Source organism: Silene latifolia, chromosome 1 (assembly GCF_048544455.1).
Source record: "Silene latifolia isolate original U9 population chromosome 1, ASM4854445v1, whole genome shotgun sequence".
NCBI classification, from domain to species: Eukaryota; Viridiplantae; Streptophyta; class Magnoliopsida; order Caryophyllales; family Caryophyllaceae; genus Silene; species Silene latifolia.
The window spans coordinates 27,105,861-27,122,651 of record NC_133526.1 but is presented as its reverse complement, the minus strand read 5'-3'; the positions used below and the strand labels follow the sequence as shown (position 1 = coordinate 27,122,651).

The 16,791-nt window shown below is 36.7% G+C and overlaps 2 protein-coding genes across 6 annotated transcripts in view; both read left to right on the top strand.

Moving 5' to 3' along the window:
- Positions 1–7,658, top strand: part of LOC141601802 (uncharacterized) — a 157,420-nt gene extending 149,762 nt beyond the window's left edge. Inside the window, exons 2-6 of one of the 2 annotated variants that reach the window (XM_074422112.1) lie at positions 3,618–3,640; positions 4,737–5,569; positions 5,877–6,035; positions 6,595–6,849; positions 7,139–7,658. In XM_074422112.1, coding sequence (XP_074278213.1) covers positions 4,745–5,569; positions 5,877–6,035; positions 6,595–6,849; positions 7,139–7,273 — 1,374 coding nt within the window. In that variant the 5' untranslated portion in view covers positions 3,618–3,640; positions 4,737–4,744 and the 3' untranslated portion in view covers positions 7,274–7,658. Of the gene's footprint in view, positions 1–3,367; positions 3,641–4,736; positions 5,570–5,876; positions 6,036–6,594; positions 6,850–7,138 lie in introns of those variants that run through there. The other variant, XM_074422108.1, reaches the window with a different exon arrangement.
- Positions 7,659–7,945: 287 nt separating this feature from the next.
- On the top strand, positions 7,946–15,527 carry LOC141601793 (uncharacterized). 4 transcript variants are annotated; one of them, XM_074422095.1, is made up of 12 exons: positions 7,947–8,185; positions 8,283–8,420; positions 9,595–9,718; positions 9,819–9,952; positions 10,030–10,174; positions 10,616–10,794; positions 11,436–11,553; positions 11,931–12,026; positions 12,221–12,366; positions 12,461–12,565; positions 13,218–13,306; positions 14,654–15,526. In XM_074422095.1, exons 1-12 carry the CDS (start codon positions 8,117–8,119, stop codon positions 15,183–15,185), a joined length of 1,875 nt encoding a protein of 624 aa, XP_074278196.1. In that variant the 5' UTR covers positions 7,947–8,116; the 3' UTR covers positions 15,186–15,526. The 4 variants fall into 4 exon arrangements, with proteins under 4 accessions (XP_074278199.1, XP_074278206.1, XP_074278196.1 ...); XM_074422098.1 differs by lacking the exon at positions 11,931–12,026 and having other exon boundaries at positions 7,946–8,185; positions 14,654–15,527; XM_074422105.1 differs by lacking the exon at positions 13,218–13,306 and having other exon boundaries at positions 7,946–8,185.
- Positions 15,528–16,791: the final 1,264 nt, after the last annotated feature.

The following is a 16,791-nucleotide window of genomic DNA, read 5'->3' as shown; positions in this document are numbered from 1 at the left end:
CCTTGGCTCAGACCCCTTGAGCCGCCTCGCGTCGCCATAGTCGTCAGGTTGTAATCTTCGATTGACCTGATGGCTATACTTTGACTTTCGCCTTGTCCAAGCCTCAGTCAAAGTGGGGGCTCTGTAGATACCTCATTTCTGCACCCCTCGCAAACTACTCGGTGATGATTGGGCCGCATGTTTGATACGCGGAACGATTTTTGACAATTCGTAAGATTATCGTCAAGTGATTGCTCAAATATTAATGTCTACCTCTTAATTGTCATCTACGTCCCGATACGGTCGTTTTGACAGTAATTAGAGTACATTCGGAGTCCGGGCCTAAAACCGTCTCCATTTTTCGATAACCGTTAAATCCCGAGTCGGAATGTTGGAATGTTAGGATATTTCTATTCCATATTTCATAAATTTTATCTTTTAGTAAACAATTTCCCGTAATATTCACATAAGATATTAAGGAAAACCGAATTATTTCCGTCCTACCATAACTCAAACACGGAGATCTTTCTTCCGCAGGAGGAAACCCCTTGGGAATAGACGCAGCAGGTGCTGCGCCTCTTCCAAGAGACGCAGTGGCTGCTGCGCCTCTTCCCAGGCCCTTTTCTGCGTATTTCTCGTATCTTTTTCATAACTTTCCGAGATTCACTTCCAAAGAGTCCCCGAAACCCTAATTCCTCCACGTGATTAGTATAAATAGGAGCCTTCGCTCCTCATATTTCTCACGCGAGTGTCCGCCCTTCTCTTCTCCCTTTGCATTCTAGACTTTGTTCTTACTTTTGGCGTCTACGTGCTTGAACTTTCGACCACGTAAGCTCGGATCCTTCTGAGTACCAGCCTCCCCGTTTGCATGACCGACCAATTTGACCAACTACACATCAATCAACCTAATTAACTTAATCGTTTTCCTCTTACGAGGGCACTTTCTTTGCATTCGCGTCGAGCATCACTAATCGATATATTAGTCCTTCTCGTTTCGTCAACATGTAAGTCTGAGGGTGTATAATTCTTATTTATTTATTGTTTTTATTATTGTATCACAATTGTAAGGTTTATGTCGAAAATACCTCATTAAAACCGATTTCTAAAACCATGCTTTAAAACCTCTTTTTACGGATTTCCAGTAGATAACCGTCGAGAAAGGACGCAGCAACTGCTGCGCCTCTTCGAAGGAGCGCAGCTCCTGCTGCGCCTCTTCGTGAGGCTGCCGCAGTTCCTGCTTCCTTTCTTCTTCGCTCGTCCTCTGTAATTCGTCGTGTTTTTGTTTGTTCTTGTTAATTCTTCGATATCCTAGTATAATATCGCACATGTATATTGTATATCATTATTTATCATTCATTCGCATGCTTAATTCATCGTTAACTCCGACTTAAATCCCAAATAATCCAATATTTGCGGGTTTTCGCCATTAAATTCAATCCCGGGTTATAGAGATTCAATTCGTCAATATTGGGTTTCTGGAATTCGTCTTTGATATAGTTTTCACCTGTCTTTGTCGTATTCATCGCATATTCGTCATTAATCCATCATATTTGACTTAATCAATTGACTTGTTCACTCATTAATATTTTTCACTTCTATCATTAATTCGTTCGACTCCGTCTTATTCATGTTTTACTATTTTCACGACCCATTCATATGTTAAATAACCTATTATAAATCACTTTCATCCGAGTAAATAATTTTAATCCATCATTAAATCACCAATTAACATTAACGGCTTGCAATTACGGCTTCACGGCGGGGCGAGCCAAGGAGCAGGACGCGGCGTCTGCTGCGCCTATTCAAAGGACGCAGCTCTCTTTGCTTTGTTCTGTTCTGGCCGGCCGAGTTCGTCCGAACTCCGTTTCTGCCTTGACCTAGTTTTATTAGCATACGTATAACTAACTATTAACCGTATTATCGTCTTAATTCCTGTTCGTTAATTTATTTAATTTCTTTCTTTTATTCGTTTTCTCAAATTGTCCGTTTTAAAGGTATTTTCGACATAAATCGCCAATCCCAATGTAATTATTGTAATTTTTGTTGTTGTAATTTTCTATCATTGTAATATTTATTGCTTTGTATCATTTGTATGTTTCCACATGTAATTGAACATTAAATCCTGCTTCGACATTAATTGTATGCTAATTACGTGTTAACCGACTTAGCTTAATCTTCACATGTTAGGATTAAAACTTGGATGTTGCATTGCATGCATATAATCGATGATATATCAAGTACGAATAACTTCCCTAATCATTAGTAGAGGCCGCTATCGAGGCGGGCGGGATTAGGTGTTCGATCAAAAGAGCTTCCTAATACGTACCCTCACCCCTTACTCCAGATATCTGTGAACACCCGTGTTCATTGGCATCCACGAGAGTAATTCTAGACATAGAATGCTAAGGGTAACGATTGCTTAGTGTTCATGTCTCTACTTTGTGTCTAGACATGACACGAGGTATTCGAACGGTTCCAATTTCCCATAAAAATTGGTGGCGACTCCATACAAAATGCAAACGCTTGTTTCTCTTTTCCAACCCAAGTGCCCCCGTGGGCGGCCCGCTGTCCACATAATGACGATTTGATGAATTTGAGTTAAATTCGTATATTGTTGGGTGGGTTAGTGGTAATTCGGCGAACTAATAAGTAAATGTGTAGGTTGTCGAGTAATTGAAATGGTAAATAGACGACTTAATAGATCAATTAAGAAATTAAACTAACAAAGACAATGAATAAGGTCATTGTATAGAGTAATGTATAGAGTTTAGGGGTATACCATAGAATTTTAAAAATGTAGAGGTACAACATAGAAATCCGAAAAACTCAAGGGTACACCATAGAATATCCAAAAAAAATAACAATTCGATGATTTAACTTATCGATGATTCGTTGGTCGCAATTGATTTCGATGGTTCGTCGTTCGCCATGGATTGTTATATGCAATTGTTGTATTGTTTATTTTTTTAAATTATTTTGTTATGTGAGACAGTGAGAGAATTTGGGAGAGAATTGCGTAAAGAGTTAAAGTGTCAAGGGTATGTTGGATCTTTTTAAAAAAACGTTGACGATTTGTTTCAAAACGTGGACGACCTTTTACAACCCCTCTAAAAAATGATCAATATTTTTAAAGTGATCACAATTTACATAAACAATCCGCCTCATAGCAGACAGACACTATCCGTCTAAAGCTGTGAACGGATAGTTGCCCTCTTATAAAATGCAAATAGGATGGTAAGTGGGGTATCTATTTCCTACCCACTTGTACTATCCACTCTCATTTTATAAGAGGAACATTATTCATCTACAACTTTAAAAAATAATATCCGTCTAAGGTGAGAATTTATGTGGTATAAATACAGGAAAAAGACCAACGTACCATAGAATTGCTGATATGCCCGATAACCATATGCGGTCCATAGTGGTTTAACATCGTAACGGGTGACCTCTGATATCCATATGATGAAAAGGTAAACTACCCAACAGTCAACAGGTATCACTATCCAACATTTAAATGATTGTTTTTTATTGGTGAATTATTATCCGAATGTCACACGATTGTCGCATATACACGTCCTAATTTCCCCCTCACAAGTTATTAAACTCATCGCCCACTGGTTCGCGTACTATCACCTTTTTCATTCTCCTTCATCTAACTAAGGTACGTACGTCACTGTATTAACTTTCTTTATAATCCACACTTTTAATATGATATTTTTTTTATTTCTGGAATTAGAATTTATATCATTTTGTGCCCTGGAAGATTATGTTGTTGTTCTGTTTGTGTACGATAAGGATTGGGAATTCGAACCTGTGAGCTATCATCTGTTATTATTATTATTATGTTACGGGGTAGTTTATTAATTACTGTTTGATGTAACCTAAAATTAAGTTTAGGTTGAGGGTGTGACACTGACACTATGGCTCTGGGACTAGTGAGTCCCAATTGGTCCAAGAAATCTGATCAAATGACCTGTTTTCGATTTTTTCGAGTTCTAAATTCAGGTTATAAGTATAATCGTATTAAGAATGAGTCTAGGCCATTCCAAAATGGATAAAGAATCCGCTTTATAAGTTAAAAAGAAATTTCGTAATGAAATAATTGACAATTATGTAACTACTTGGTTTACCCAAATATATTATGGAATGATCAACTTTGTCACCTTTTCTTGATGCGAGACACTTACACAGTTACACGTGTGCATGACGCTTTCACTTGAAGTGATTGTGTACTTGAATAATTCGTTTTATTTGCTATACTACATTATTATGGAGTATTACTTAAAAAGGAAAGGAATCAAGAGTTGATGTGTTGGGCATTTTTGGAATTAAAATGCATGTAGGTTCTTTAACTAAGTTGCCAAATTAGCGGGGTTAAATACCGTTGCTCATAATATAACTGGAGTGTGTAGATCGGCCGAGGAGGAGTTTGGTTTATTGTTTGAGTTTCATTGTTTGAGTTTTATGCTTGTACTTATTTACATTGGAAAAGTTGTTTTAATCGCGTCTAGGAGAATACGTTTATCTTAGCTTTGTCTGTTCTGGACTGTCCATGATATTAATTATAGCCACGACATAACATGTGGCAGCTTACTTCCTAGCTGATTTTAGTTGAGTTTTGTTCATTAATGGATTGCTCACCCTTTTCCAAGCTGAATATGGTGAGCTAGTCCTCGTCGTTGCGCTATTTTATGCTATACAGTGTAATGTCTTGTGAAAGCATATACTTGATTTTATTTTTATATTGACCTATGCAGAGAAGAAGATGGTTAAGCTTCTACTATCATGCTTCTACACTCTGTGTTTAGCTCTAGCTTTGTTCTGTACGATCTCAGAATCTCGTAAAAAAGGTGAAATCATGATGAAATCTGCTGTTTATCACTCACCTGAATTTGAAATGCAACCTGGATCTGTTGTGAACAGATTCTACTACAACATAGACTTTCCTAGGGGTCACATTGGTATAAAGAGTTTCAATGCCGAAGTAGTTGATGACACTGGAGAAGCTGTTCCTCTCCACAACACGTATCTCCACCATTGGGTGGTTGTGCGATATTATCAGCGTGTAAGTACGCAAGACAACAGTCTTAACCAGTCAGTAGATGCTATATTTGTAAGAAATTCTGGAGTATGTCATAATCTTGGACAATATTTTGGGCTGGGTTCCGAGACCAGAAGAACTGAAACCCGTGTCCCAGATCCCTATGCAATCCAGGTTGGTAATCCTGCTGACATACCACCAGGGTATGAAGAGAGGTGGATGCTTAATGTTCATGCGATTGATACCAGGGGTGCGGTAGATAAGTTGGGGTGCACCGAATGCAAGTGTAGTCTTTACAATGTTACAATAGATGAATTTGACAGACCTATTAGTCCTGATTATGAAGGAGGCTTGTATTGCTGCTATGATAAAACACAGTGTAAGGTTAAGAGAGGCTTTGAACACTCTCCAAGGAAGCTATATCTTAGGTATACAGTGAACTGGTTCGATTGGAATGAATCTCTACTTCCTGTTAGAATCTATATCTTTGATATTACTGATACTTTGAGGACATCTGAAGATTCTACGGAAGTAAGGCATGAATGCAAGGTCAAATTTATGTCCTTTTCTCTGTTTTGTTTATTTATCTTTTATCCCCTCCCATTTGGACGAACACGTAGCTAAGGTTGTTCTATGGTAAAATATGGTAACCACATGATCGATAAGGTTCTGCCTATTCGGGGATCTCTTTTACAAATTGTCGTTGAAAACTCACTCTAAACTCTTATACCCTCATTTTTAACTTATCATTTGTAACTTATCATCAAGATGCAAGTATTGGAACTGAAAAGTTTTTTAAGCATAAATTATACAGTATATGTCACTCAATTCTGATGAAACAGTGTGCCTGATACAGATTGAGTATGAGGTTCAGCCTTGCGACTCATCTGTGATGCCTAATGATAGATGCACTGACAACAAGCGGTTTAGCTTCAGTATGCCAGAAGGTGGCTATGTAATCTATGGCGCTGCCCATCAGCATTCGGGAGGAATTGGATCAGCCCTGTACAGAGAGGTGATTATCGATATCTTACAGATCAGCATTGTGTTATTACTTATACCACTGTTTATACTGTGTGCTTTGTTGATTTACTGTGCGCAAACCGGCATACTCACTCATTGCTAACAACTTTCTTTTGTTTGCTAGAAGTACCTATTTTGTTATATGTTTTGCTTTGTTTCGGAGTTTTCAGATGTCTTGGAAGTTTGTAACATTGATTTGAAGATCGTCTGTATGTAGCAATCTGAGTAGGTTGAGGAAATAGTTTGCCTTTTTCATTTTAATATTTTTTCTTCCCTTGTTTAGCATCCTTCATGATCTCTCCATTTCCAATTTAGCCACACACTTGCTATTCTTCGCCAATGAACATGATGAAATAAAGCAAAATAACTCATTAAAGTGCCTATGCCTCATGAACTGTGGAGCAGCAACTGGACGTTGTACATCTCGTCTATTACCGCCCTATGTTTTCTAACATAGGGAAAAGCTTCTTATATACATGCCAATCTATGTTACTTTCGCCCATTAACATCCTTTATGAAACTCTCTTCTTTAAAGTTTAAGCATGATTCAGGATGGACGTGTTGTTTGCGCATCAATTCCAATCTATGGAAACGGAGAGGAAGCTGGAAATGAGGCTGGATATATTGTTGGAATGTCAACCTGCTATCCTAAGCCGGGCTCTCTTGTGATAAACACAGGAGAGGCCCTGGTTCTAGAATCCAACTACAGCAGTTCGCGCAAACATACTGGAGTAATGGGCCTTTTTTACATTCTGGTTGCTGATCAGTTGCCACGCCAAACAAACTTTGGGGATGCTCTCCTTTCTGTATGTTTTTTGCCTTCATTCTTTCTTTTTCTTCTTTTTTTGAATAATTACTATATCGTCCATCTTACTAGTTACATTTGATTTTTGAGAAGGTAGTTTGATGCAATTCAGGAAAAGACTGACGAATAATTATAAATTTAAAGAAATAGTATATTTTCCTATACGCTTACATTTCATAATATTTGCCCCTCTTTTGAAAAAAGAAATCAAGGGAGTGTCTCAAAATGTGACCATTATTGTTGGTGATTCTTGTAGCCTTTGGTGACAGTGATGTGTTATTTTTTGGCAGAAAGTAGAGGGAATACATATGGACCTTTCAGGTTTTGTAGTGCTTTTCGTGGGTATTGTGGCTGTTGGGATTTCAGCTTTTACTGTCCGGAGGAGGAATAGAGCTGTGGATGGGTACGAGCCTGTGTCGATGTGAGATTATATCAATCAAGCCGAAGATGTCTACGAGCCTGTGTTACTGTTCGATCTTTTATAGTGCACGAAGAACGATCATTATGGCATGCATCTGCTTACAGTAAATCATGGTGTTTATACGAACAGTAGACTAGATCACAAAAATTCAAATAAGACTATAATGTACCGAGAATCTTAATCTACGTTATGCACTTGGTTGAATGTTAATAATTATATATTATACAGAGTATCATAGAATAGTCTTATACGAGAACAACTCTTACTAGTTATTCGTTGGTTTTGTATACATAAAAGTTGAGGTTCTATTCTCATAACTGGTGTGGATAAATTCGTGGTTGTGGACGTGGTTCGAAATCAATAATTTGTCATACATTTGTTGATGCTTATGCGATAAATTTGTAACACTTGCTGCATATTACAAGGTGTTGACGACTTAACTTAAATACTTAAGTTTGGTTAATCATTTCATAAAAGACACTTCAATCAACGTTTATTCACTCATAACTATTTTTTACACCTTACCGATAATTCAAAAAGAAATCTCAAAATAATATAAGCTACTGCTACCCCCTCTCTCCCGGTGATAGTTTACACTTTATTTTGTTAAGTGGAAAATAAAGCAGCGGTAAACTATTGAGTAAGACGGAGAGAGTATATGTACAGTATATTACTTCTATCTACAATTCCTCGGCCTAAACCGAAACCTACAGTCACTACATTTACGCGCGCTCTTTACAATTGCCGTTAAAAACAACTTTAATCAATCATCCTTGAAATTCATCAATTTCCAGAAAAAACCCTAATTTCTTCCTCATACTTTCAAAGTTCAATCATCACATCAACAATGGTGCTGTTATTTTTCGCCTTACATCTGCGTACTCTATCTCCTCCATTGCTATCTCATGTCAAGCAAGTAATCATCTTTTCTTTTTCAATTTTAGTTCTTAAGTCGTTGTTTTTATTAATTAATTTACTGCTTAATTATGCTTAACTCGTTATTATTTTGTTAGTGTTTGCTGGAGCTTGCGAATTTATACGCATTATCTCCGCCTACGCCGAATTCGAAGCGCCGTAAATTTGATTCTGCAATTGATGATTTGATCGGATTATGCTACTTTCAACCTTCCGCGAATTCTTCGTCTGATGAGGTACATTTTGATTTTGTTTGAGCATTTTTAGCTTAATTAGTGTTGTTAAGATACTAATTTAGTTGTTAAAGTTGTGAATAAATCTAATTCAGGCGCTGATTAATGATTCGGTAATGTACTAATTTCCGTTGCTTGATTAATTTCTCATTATCGAAATGTTCAATTTGTGATTATCTCTTGGTTTAGGTAAGTATGTTTTTGAAGTATGATGTTTGATTCTGTTTTTTTAACGTGTCCTGGTGAGTTCAAAGAAATGTTAATTCTTCATGGAGCCTGCTGGTCTAGTAAGAATTTGTAGTCTAATGCATACTTGATGCTTCTGTATCGATGTCTTTCCGTCGATGTGAGTGAAGGAGTATTTTCTGCGTTAGCTTTCTTTAAATTAACATTTGTGATGATTTAATAGAAGCGGAATGTCTTAGCACCTGAATTTGTGTTGTTTTCATGCTTGATCAATGTTTAATTGCAAGTTTCGGTGTGCTGCTGATTAGTAAAGTACTCCCTCTGTCCCGGTCATTTGTTGTCCTATTCCATTTTGGGTGTCTCAGTCAATTGTTGTCCTTTCTATTTTAATAATGAACTTGATGAGTAATTTGATCATTCATACCCAATTTGTTCCACTTGTCATTTGGTAATTGGCCCCCTCCTCTTTCCTTGGTCGTTGTGCCAAAACCAAAGGACAATAATTGACCGGGACGGAGGGAGTATATAAGATCTGCTTTTGTATATTTATATTCGAATATCAAGGTTCACAATTTCACATTATTCATGTTAGTTTGTGGAGTATTTCTTTTAGTTTCTAGGCTGAAGTGCTGAACTTAGGTGACACGTGAACTTCAATTGCAAATGTCTTTAAAATGTGAATCTTCCATGTAAGTGTCACTGTCTTTTGTTCACCTAAACGTTCTTTTCTGAAAACCGGCTTGATGCTTGAAGCAACGTGTTTGAAAAATGCAAGGATGTTCTGAAATTTAATCTACAAGCTTCAGACAATGCGCTAAAAATTCTTGCTTCCTGTGATTTCTCTTTAGTTAAAGCCTGTAGTTGCTGTGTCGGCTTCAATTCAACTAGTTTGAGGCTTTAACATATTTTTTAGGTACATAGTGTCTTAAAAATAGCAAATAACCTCATAACCTTCATTTCTGATATCCGGCATTTGTGATTTCATAAATAGCTTAAGGTTGCATACTCTCCCAGGGGGAAAGGCTTCAACCTGCGAGATTTCCATTATGCTGTCAGCCGCTTGCCATTTGATTCCTATTCCCCAGCCTTTATCGAAGATTCCTGCCTGCTCTGTGGTCTCTCTCTACCTCCCCTTGTATCCATTGACCATTGATAAGTTTACACAAGGATTCATTGGTCTATTTGTGTATCAACTATCAATCCAATGATTTGCAGATTTAGACATTTCGTGCCTCCCGAGTCATGAGCTGCTTCACTCTACTGATGGCAAAGATATCGATAAGAAAATTGTCCTGATAAGCTCATGTGTTCTGGCAAATATGGACTCAAACATCAGAAAGTGTCTCCTGGTACTCAATTATCCCGTTTGCTTTTTTAAAGACCTACCATTAGCCTGCTGTATATGCTCATTAAGTATTCTTTACAGGATGCTGCTGATAGATGTGTATCTGTGGAGTTTGTGTTCCTTGAGCAAAATTCAAATCAACTTATCGATGTCTCTGAAAGTATAAACAAATTCAGAGGACAAATATGTGATCTTGAAAACTGCTCTTTTAATGCATATCTTCCGGGTTAGTTTGTTGTACTTTGCGTTTTATATGGTGGATATAATGTCATTTGCCCTCCCTCCAAATCTTTCCTATGTTGAAAATACTTTAATTTGCCTTGTGATGGAAATGGAATCCCCGCCCATTCCCTCCTACTCAAAAATGCTAACCAAACAAAGGAAATTGTATCCTCACATCCCTTTTCCTGAAAATCCGTCCATCCACGTACCCCAAAAAAATTGGTAAAATGGGTGGAAATATTGCTCTTTTGCGAAATAACAAAAGTGAAAAATGACATCAAGTTTCTCTCTGAACTAATCATTAATCTGACTTTTATGCGTGAGGAAGTTAATTTTGTGTGTAGCTTAGTGGATGTTGTAAAGATGTGAATCAAATGTTTTAGTCATTTGACCTTGATCCATATGATGTTGCTTATATCCTTCAAGATTATTTGCATGATTGCAGATATACAGGTATTCAATGGCCTGGTCAAAAGATGGGTAGGAGAGTTGAAAACAGATGATACAGTGCAGTTGCAGGCTCATTTGGTGTTTCAGAAGAGCATCGTCGGTTCCATCAATGAAATACTTTGCAAGTTGCATAATGCCACAAATTTCATAATGGATGGATTCAGTCCATCTAAGGTATGCCACAATCTCTGGTACATTGAATTTGCACTGAGTGTTCAATATAGGACATTTCTGGACGTCAAACTGCCATCTTAAGTCACAGGACATTCAAGTTATTGATCTTATTGGTGTATCTATAGGTTACACCCATTGTCCTAGCATCTCTATCTATGCGACGTTATATGAAAAACGTTCATGTTACATAAAATATGAGTTTCATATGTGTTACGATCGATGGTTATATTCAGCTAGTACATCATTCAACCACTTGATGGTTGTCCTTTGTCAAAATAGACATTCTTTCGAATGCAACCTTCTGTTGCTTTATGAACTTTTGACTTTGCTGTTATTTTTTATGTTACCTACTCCTTTATTATTGTGCGTCAAACACAAATTCGCTCAGTTTTAATTTCATTAACATTACAAATATAGAGCACATTGCAAATGCTACACTCTTACTTCGATCACTCTACTACTATCTACTACTATACTAATCCCGTTGAGATTTTATGGCGATTCTATTTATAGTCTTCGAATTTGTAGCCATGTAAGTGTTCTTGGGATGGCATAGATGAACAAATGTTCAGGGAGAATTTCTATGTTATGATAAAAGCATCAACAATGAACCAGAACTTACTGATAGACACTCCTTGAAGGTTGATGAGACATTACAGAACAAGGAATCTTGGAGAAGTTGGATAGATCAATGCCCTGTGTCTTCTGCTGTTTACTTGAACGTGACTGAGAGGACTAGTTTGGCTTCTCTGAGTGAAGGTAAGTTCAGTCAATCTAGCTTTCTGAAAGCTAATGCTTGTTTGTCGCCAGTTACTGCTCAGATTTTCTAAGCCTTGTGTAGTTGTCTCACTTGCTATTCATAACGGTGCTTCGTATTAGGCAATTTTTTGCAGTTTGTTTAAATACCTTCTGTATGTCAAAGACTCAAATGTAAGATGCTAAAACTACTACTTTGTGCTCTGAGCTCTGAGCTCTGACATCCACTTGTTGGCTGCACGCCTGCAGCACGCTAATATCTGTGGTTTTTCGTACTCTGAAGTATTGGTCCTTATGCTAAGCCTCCTCATACTGCCGTCGTACGGTTCTTTCTTAAACTAACAAAATTTTCACTGTCATATTTTTGAAATTCTTGACAGGTGTAATTGTTGGTAAACCTTTAATCGTCATTGCTTCAGTTAGTATGGAGGCAGACACAACGGACGAAAGCGATAAATGGCAACTGAATAATACTAGTGTGTTTTCTTGCAACATCTTAATTTCATCTGTCACAAATTCTTATCATTTATCTGCTGCTGCTGCTGTCAAAAGAGCATATCAGTAGCCCCCATAGTTTTCATATATTCGTCTTTTTCTAGTGATCTTGTTGACGACATTTATCTTTAACAAGAGATGCTATTATTTCACTAAAAGTGCTTGTTATTCACAGTTTTCCAGGGGCTTTGTCGTGGACTCTACTCTCTGAACCAAGGGTTGGTGTGCTGGACATCTTGCAACATAGAGACTATGAGAGAAACTACATTTCATTACTATTATGTTCTTCAACCATCGGATAATGGGCTGATGCTGCTTAGGGTAGAGAAGTGCACTATGAATCGGTTTATAGATCTATTTTACGTATTATGCACAAGTGTTCATCTCTTTTTTCACTGATTATTTCAAATTGCAGAGGCTTGCTGTAGCAGAAGAAATCTTACCGTTTCCTGATCTAAATGAAAGCAATTCTTCAGTTACTGAGGAGATTGATAACAAAATTCAACTATGTCTACAAGAGGTGTGTTTGAATTACATTGTTATACTTGCTTGTTGTTGTTAAATTATTATCTTAGTTTGTTCCAAATTTATAGGCTTCGAAAGTGTGTTACCAACCAAGATGATAGAATATATACATGCTAGCTTCTCGCTAAAAACGATTTCGACCCTGGTGCTTCAAATTAGACATGTCTTACTTTGTAGGCTCTCTCTTTTTTTTTTTTATGATGATGTTTTTTCTGCACCTAGTAAACTTTCAAGTGATGAAAACTATTTGCACAAATATACAGCTCTAAGAACTAAGAAGTGTTTGTGGGAACAAACTACTACTGTTAACATGAGGTACTTGTAGCAACTAGCACTCTAGCAGCCCTACGACGATGTCATCATGAACAACTAAATGATTTTATTTTCTTTTCCTTTACGTAGGACATGTGATAAATCTTTGAATAGCGACAATAATGAGTGAAATATATAATTTGGACTATTTTGAAGCCAAAACATAGAGAAGAATCTCTATTTAAGAGTTTTTTTATTAACAAAGAAGCATAATCAACTCCAAAAATGAGTTGAAACATGTAGTGACTCCGGCCGTGCCTTCTTGTTGGTAGTAGATGTATTGCTGTATGATGAAGATAGTTTTCTAATGGCATGTATGGCCATCTGCTTTCCAGATGGAACTAAGAGACTACAATCCAGTGCAACACATTGGAGGCTTTCATCATAAGATCAACCAACTTGTTCATGAAAGCTTACAATCTGGGTACTGTTATTATTACGATTGCCGTCAATTTACATGCATTATTTTGTTGTCCTGTGATCAGCCCTTTCAAGCTTTCAGACCCCTTTTTGTGATAAGATGACATACTAACTCTGCAAGACAGCTTTTATTATATCAGTGTCTGCAGTCTCTCATGCTGCCTTCTGATATGTATCCTACCTTTTCTAGTTGCAACAAAATTCACACTGGTCTCTCTTAGATTCAGTTTGCATCTTGCTCTATTTGAACCCTGCTTGTGGGGATCTCTTGAGGTGGTCTGATTGGTGGTTGTTGCTTCTTGGAGTAGCATCTAGTTCTATGAGTAACCTAATGGGAGCTCTAGTATGTTAGCATCTGAAGCCGTTTGATTGTTAAACTGAACTTCTAGGTATTTCTGGTCATTCAGTCCAACTAGGCGTTAAGGTTACCATATGCGGAAACAGTTCGACGTGAATTATGAATGTGAAACAACCATATCAACCAAAAGCATGAGCTGTGATTGAGGACTGGTCCCTGGTTGAATAGCTTAATAATGAAATTAGTTGTCCCTGGACCTATAGAGGTAACACCAAGAAAGTTGGACTCATGAAAAAATTAAACTTCACTGTGAGAAGAACTACAAAAACCTAGCCCTTGTTCCAAAATTATTATTTTTTTTGGTGCAAATGAGGGGCCTTGTTCCAAAATTGGTGAGGTTGCCTAATAGGAACTCCTACTAGAAGGGGAAAATATAAGGGACGGGGAGGCGCCTGAGAGTATGCAAACACCAGGAAAGATGAGAAATAAGTAAGCAAAAAGCTATTCTGCTCTGAGATTGGAATTTCTTTTGCTGTTCCCATGCATGACTTCAAGCCATTATGGCTATGCCATTTGTTTCTAATTGTTTGTACTTGTTAGACAAGTATAATATACAGAAGAAAATCGGCCTAACTCTACGGAAAGGTTGAAATAACATAAATGAGATTCTTTGCTAAGACGAAATTATGTTTGGACTTGGAGGTTTAGAGATGTTTTTGTCCCAGATGTGCTGAAGGCATTTGTAAGCACCAAAAATTTTCCAACCTTGAAATATTGAGGACTCAATTGGTTTCTTTTCAGCCGGCATGTTTTATGACTCATCTGAACTGGTTCCATTGTGTAGTCTTTTCCACTCTCTGATGACGTTCTGCAACTGCATACTTCATTATTTCACAGTTGCTCTTGCCAAGCAATCAGTTATTCCATCATAAATGCTTAAGTTTGCCCAGTCATATCCTAAAAACATACGAGTATATATATGCAGTTTTATGATTGTCTGCTATTCAGCAGTAGTTGACCTGCTAACAAAAGCTACCTCTTTGCTATTTTCAGGCCGGTTAACTCAGATATTTCGATCACAGGCTCAGAAACTACTTGCCATGACTGCCCAGCAGCACAGTCCAGTTTGGCAGCGAATGTTCATACTCCAGTAACTCGGGCCCATGAAAATGACTCCGAAATTGTGGATCTTACGCAAGAATGGGAACAGCTGGTTGATGAGAGTACACCAAAGATGAATCCAAGGCCATGTCGGCCCAGCCCGGAGAAATGTTTATCTGAAGAATGGGAACAACTCATTGTTGGAGGCGGTAGCAAGGCATTTATTCTGGTGCCACCTGAGCCCAATATGGATAAACCAAGTACTTCTCCTACCGTAACTCACAAGACACTTGATACGAGAACTTCAAAAATACTAGAGAGGCTGGGAAACCCTAAACAGATGAAAACTAAGGTAACAATAACACCACCTACTGCTGCAGCAAGTTTGGCAGGGAGCCGTCTAGATTCTGGAAATCAAGGTTTGATGACCACAAGCTACTTACTGAAACCGACTTTTCAAAGACTGAAGAGAAAACAAAGGTGAGAATAGTTGATGGAAATGTGAATTATCCTTTCCGTTGAAGTACAGGTCGAATCAATTTCATTGCAAAGCTCTTGTGCATGTTGTTTCCGTGCTTTTCCATGTCGCTTCCTCTGTAATATCAGAATCATTGGTGAGCATAGTTTACTTTAGTAGACATTTAGGAATTTGCTCTTCGCTTCGCCTTTGTATGATCTGTTTTAGCCTCATTAGTTAATCCTACATTCCTATGGATATGGGTCTATAGGAGACTGGGATCCGGTAAAAAAAAAAAAAAAAAGAAAAGCATGTAATTGACAATTTCATAAACATTATCAAAAAAATTAACTTGTGATGTTGACTTTAAAATATGATATACAATTTGGATGCTTTGTAATTTGGGTTTTTCGATAGCTATTGCCTCACATAATCATGGTTTTAAGAACTATTACTTCAGTAATTTTTGTTTAAAAAGTACTAGTTTTAAACCCGTGCAAAATTACACGGGTATGTATTTGGGTCGGTATTAATGATTTTGGATGATTTTTTTTTTTTTTTTTTTTGCATTTCTATTGTAATTATCTAATTGGTCTAAATCAGCGATTTACATAATTAGTGTTTACACTTGTTTCAAATACGTGTTCAAATGCAATGGTTTAAGAGGAAATAACGTAATATACTATTGTAAATAAAATTTCATGCATAAAAAACTTTACATCCCGAATAAAGAAATATAATTTAATAATCTATTTTAACACAGCTTAGTATAACATCAGAATGTCAAAGCTTATATGATTTATTGCTGAAATTAGTGTGTGCTAGTAAGCCCGTATACAATGAAGTACATGGATCGATAAATAATACTTCGTATTTTGTTTTGATAATTAAATATTTCAATTTTTAACTAATAAATTCAAAGATGCCGTATTTATCATAAAATTTCGAATTGTTAAAATAAAATTAATAATCTGTATACAAATAAAATCAAAGTGTAAAGCTTAGGCTATTATCCCTTTGGACTCGTTGTCACTTGTCAGTAAATTTATTGCATATGTATAAATATAGTTTTATCAAATTATTCGGAATGTATAAAATTATTTCATAGTATTATTTTCATTTATTCCGATTTGTAATTCATAGCATTTATATGCCATTAATTTCATTTATTAGGAATGTATAAAATTATTTCATAGCATTATTTCATAGTATTTATTCTATGACGGAATTTGTAGGATATTTGTATTGGCGTAATTATTAAGAAATATACTCCTTTGCACACTAACGAGTCCCACCATAACATAAATTTCTAAAAAAAAAGGGCTTAAATAATGAGGTGGCACGTCCTGGATTGAGCATTGTCTTCTGAATTAATAAAGATAAGATTACCATTATCCCTGATTCGGTTAAAATACGCTTCCGAATGTCAATCCGAGGCAACCAAACTTAATCACAACCGTTGATCTTAAATTATCATGTTTAGTTATACTTTCTCTTCCTATTTTACTCTTCCCCATTCAAATAAAACCCCCCTCCTACTTTATAACTTCACTAGATTTAATGCCCGTGCGATACACGGACCAACTTGTAATATGCATATTAAAGATTCAACTTTGAAAATTTAAAAAATCAA

Coding starts and splice junctions, on each gene's coding strand:
- LOC141601793 (XM_074422095.1), top strand. CDS start 8,117: ATGGTGCTGTTATTTTTCGCCTTACATCTGCGTACTCTATCTCCTCCA. Junction 9,719..9,818: donor AGATTCCTGCCTGCTCTGTG/GTCTCTCTCTAC, acceptor AATGATTTGCAG/ATTTAGACATTTCGTGCCTC. Junction 12,367..12,460: donor ATGGGCTGATGCTGCTTAGG/GTAGAGAAGTGC, acceptor TTCAAATTGCAG/AGGCTTGCTGTAGCAGAAGA.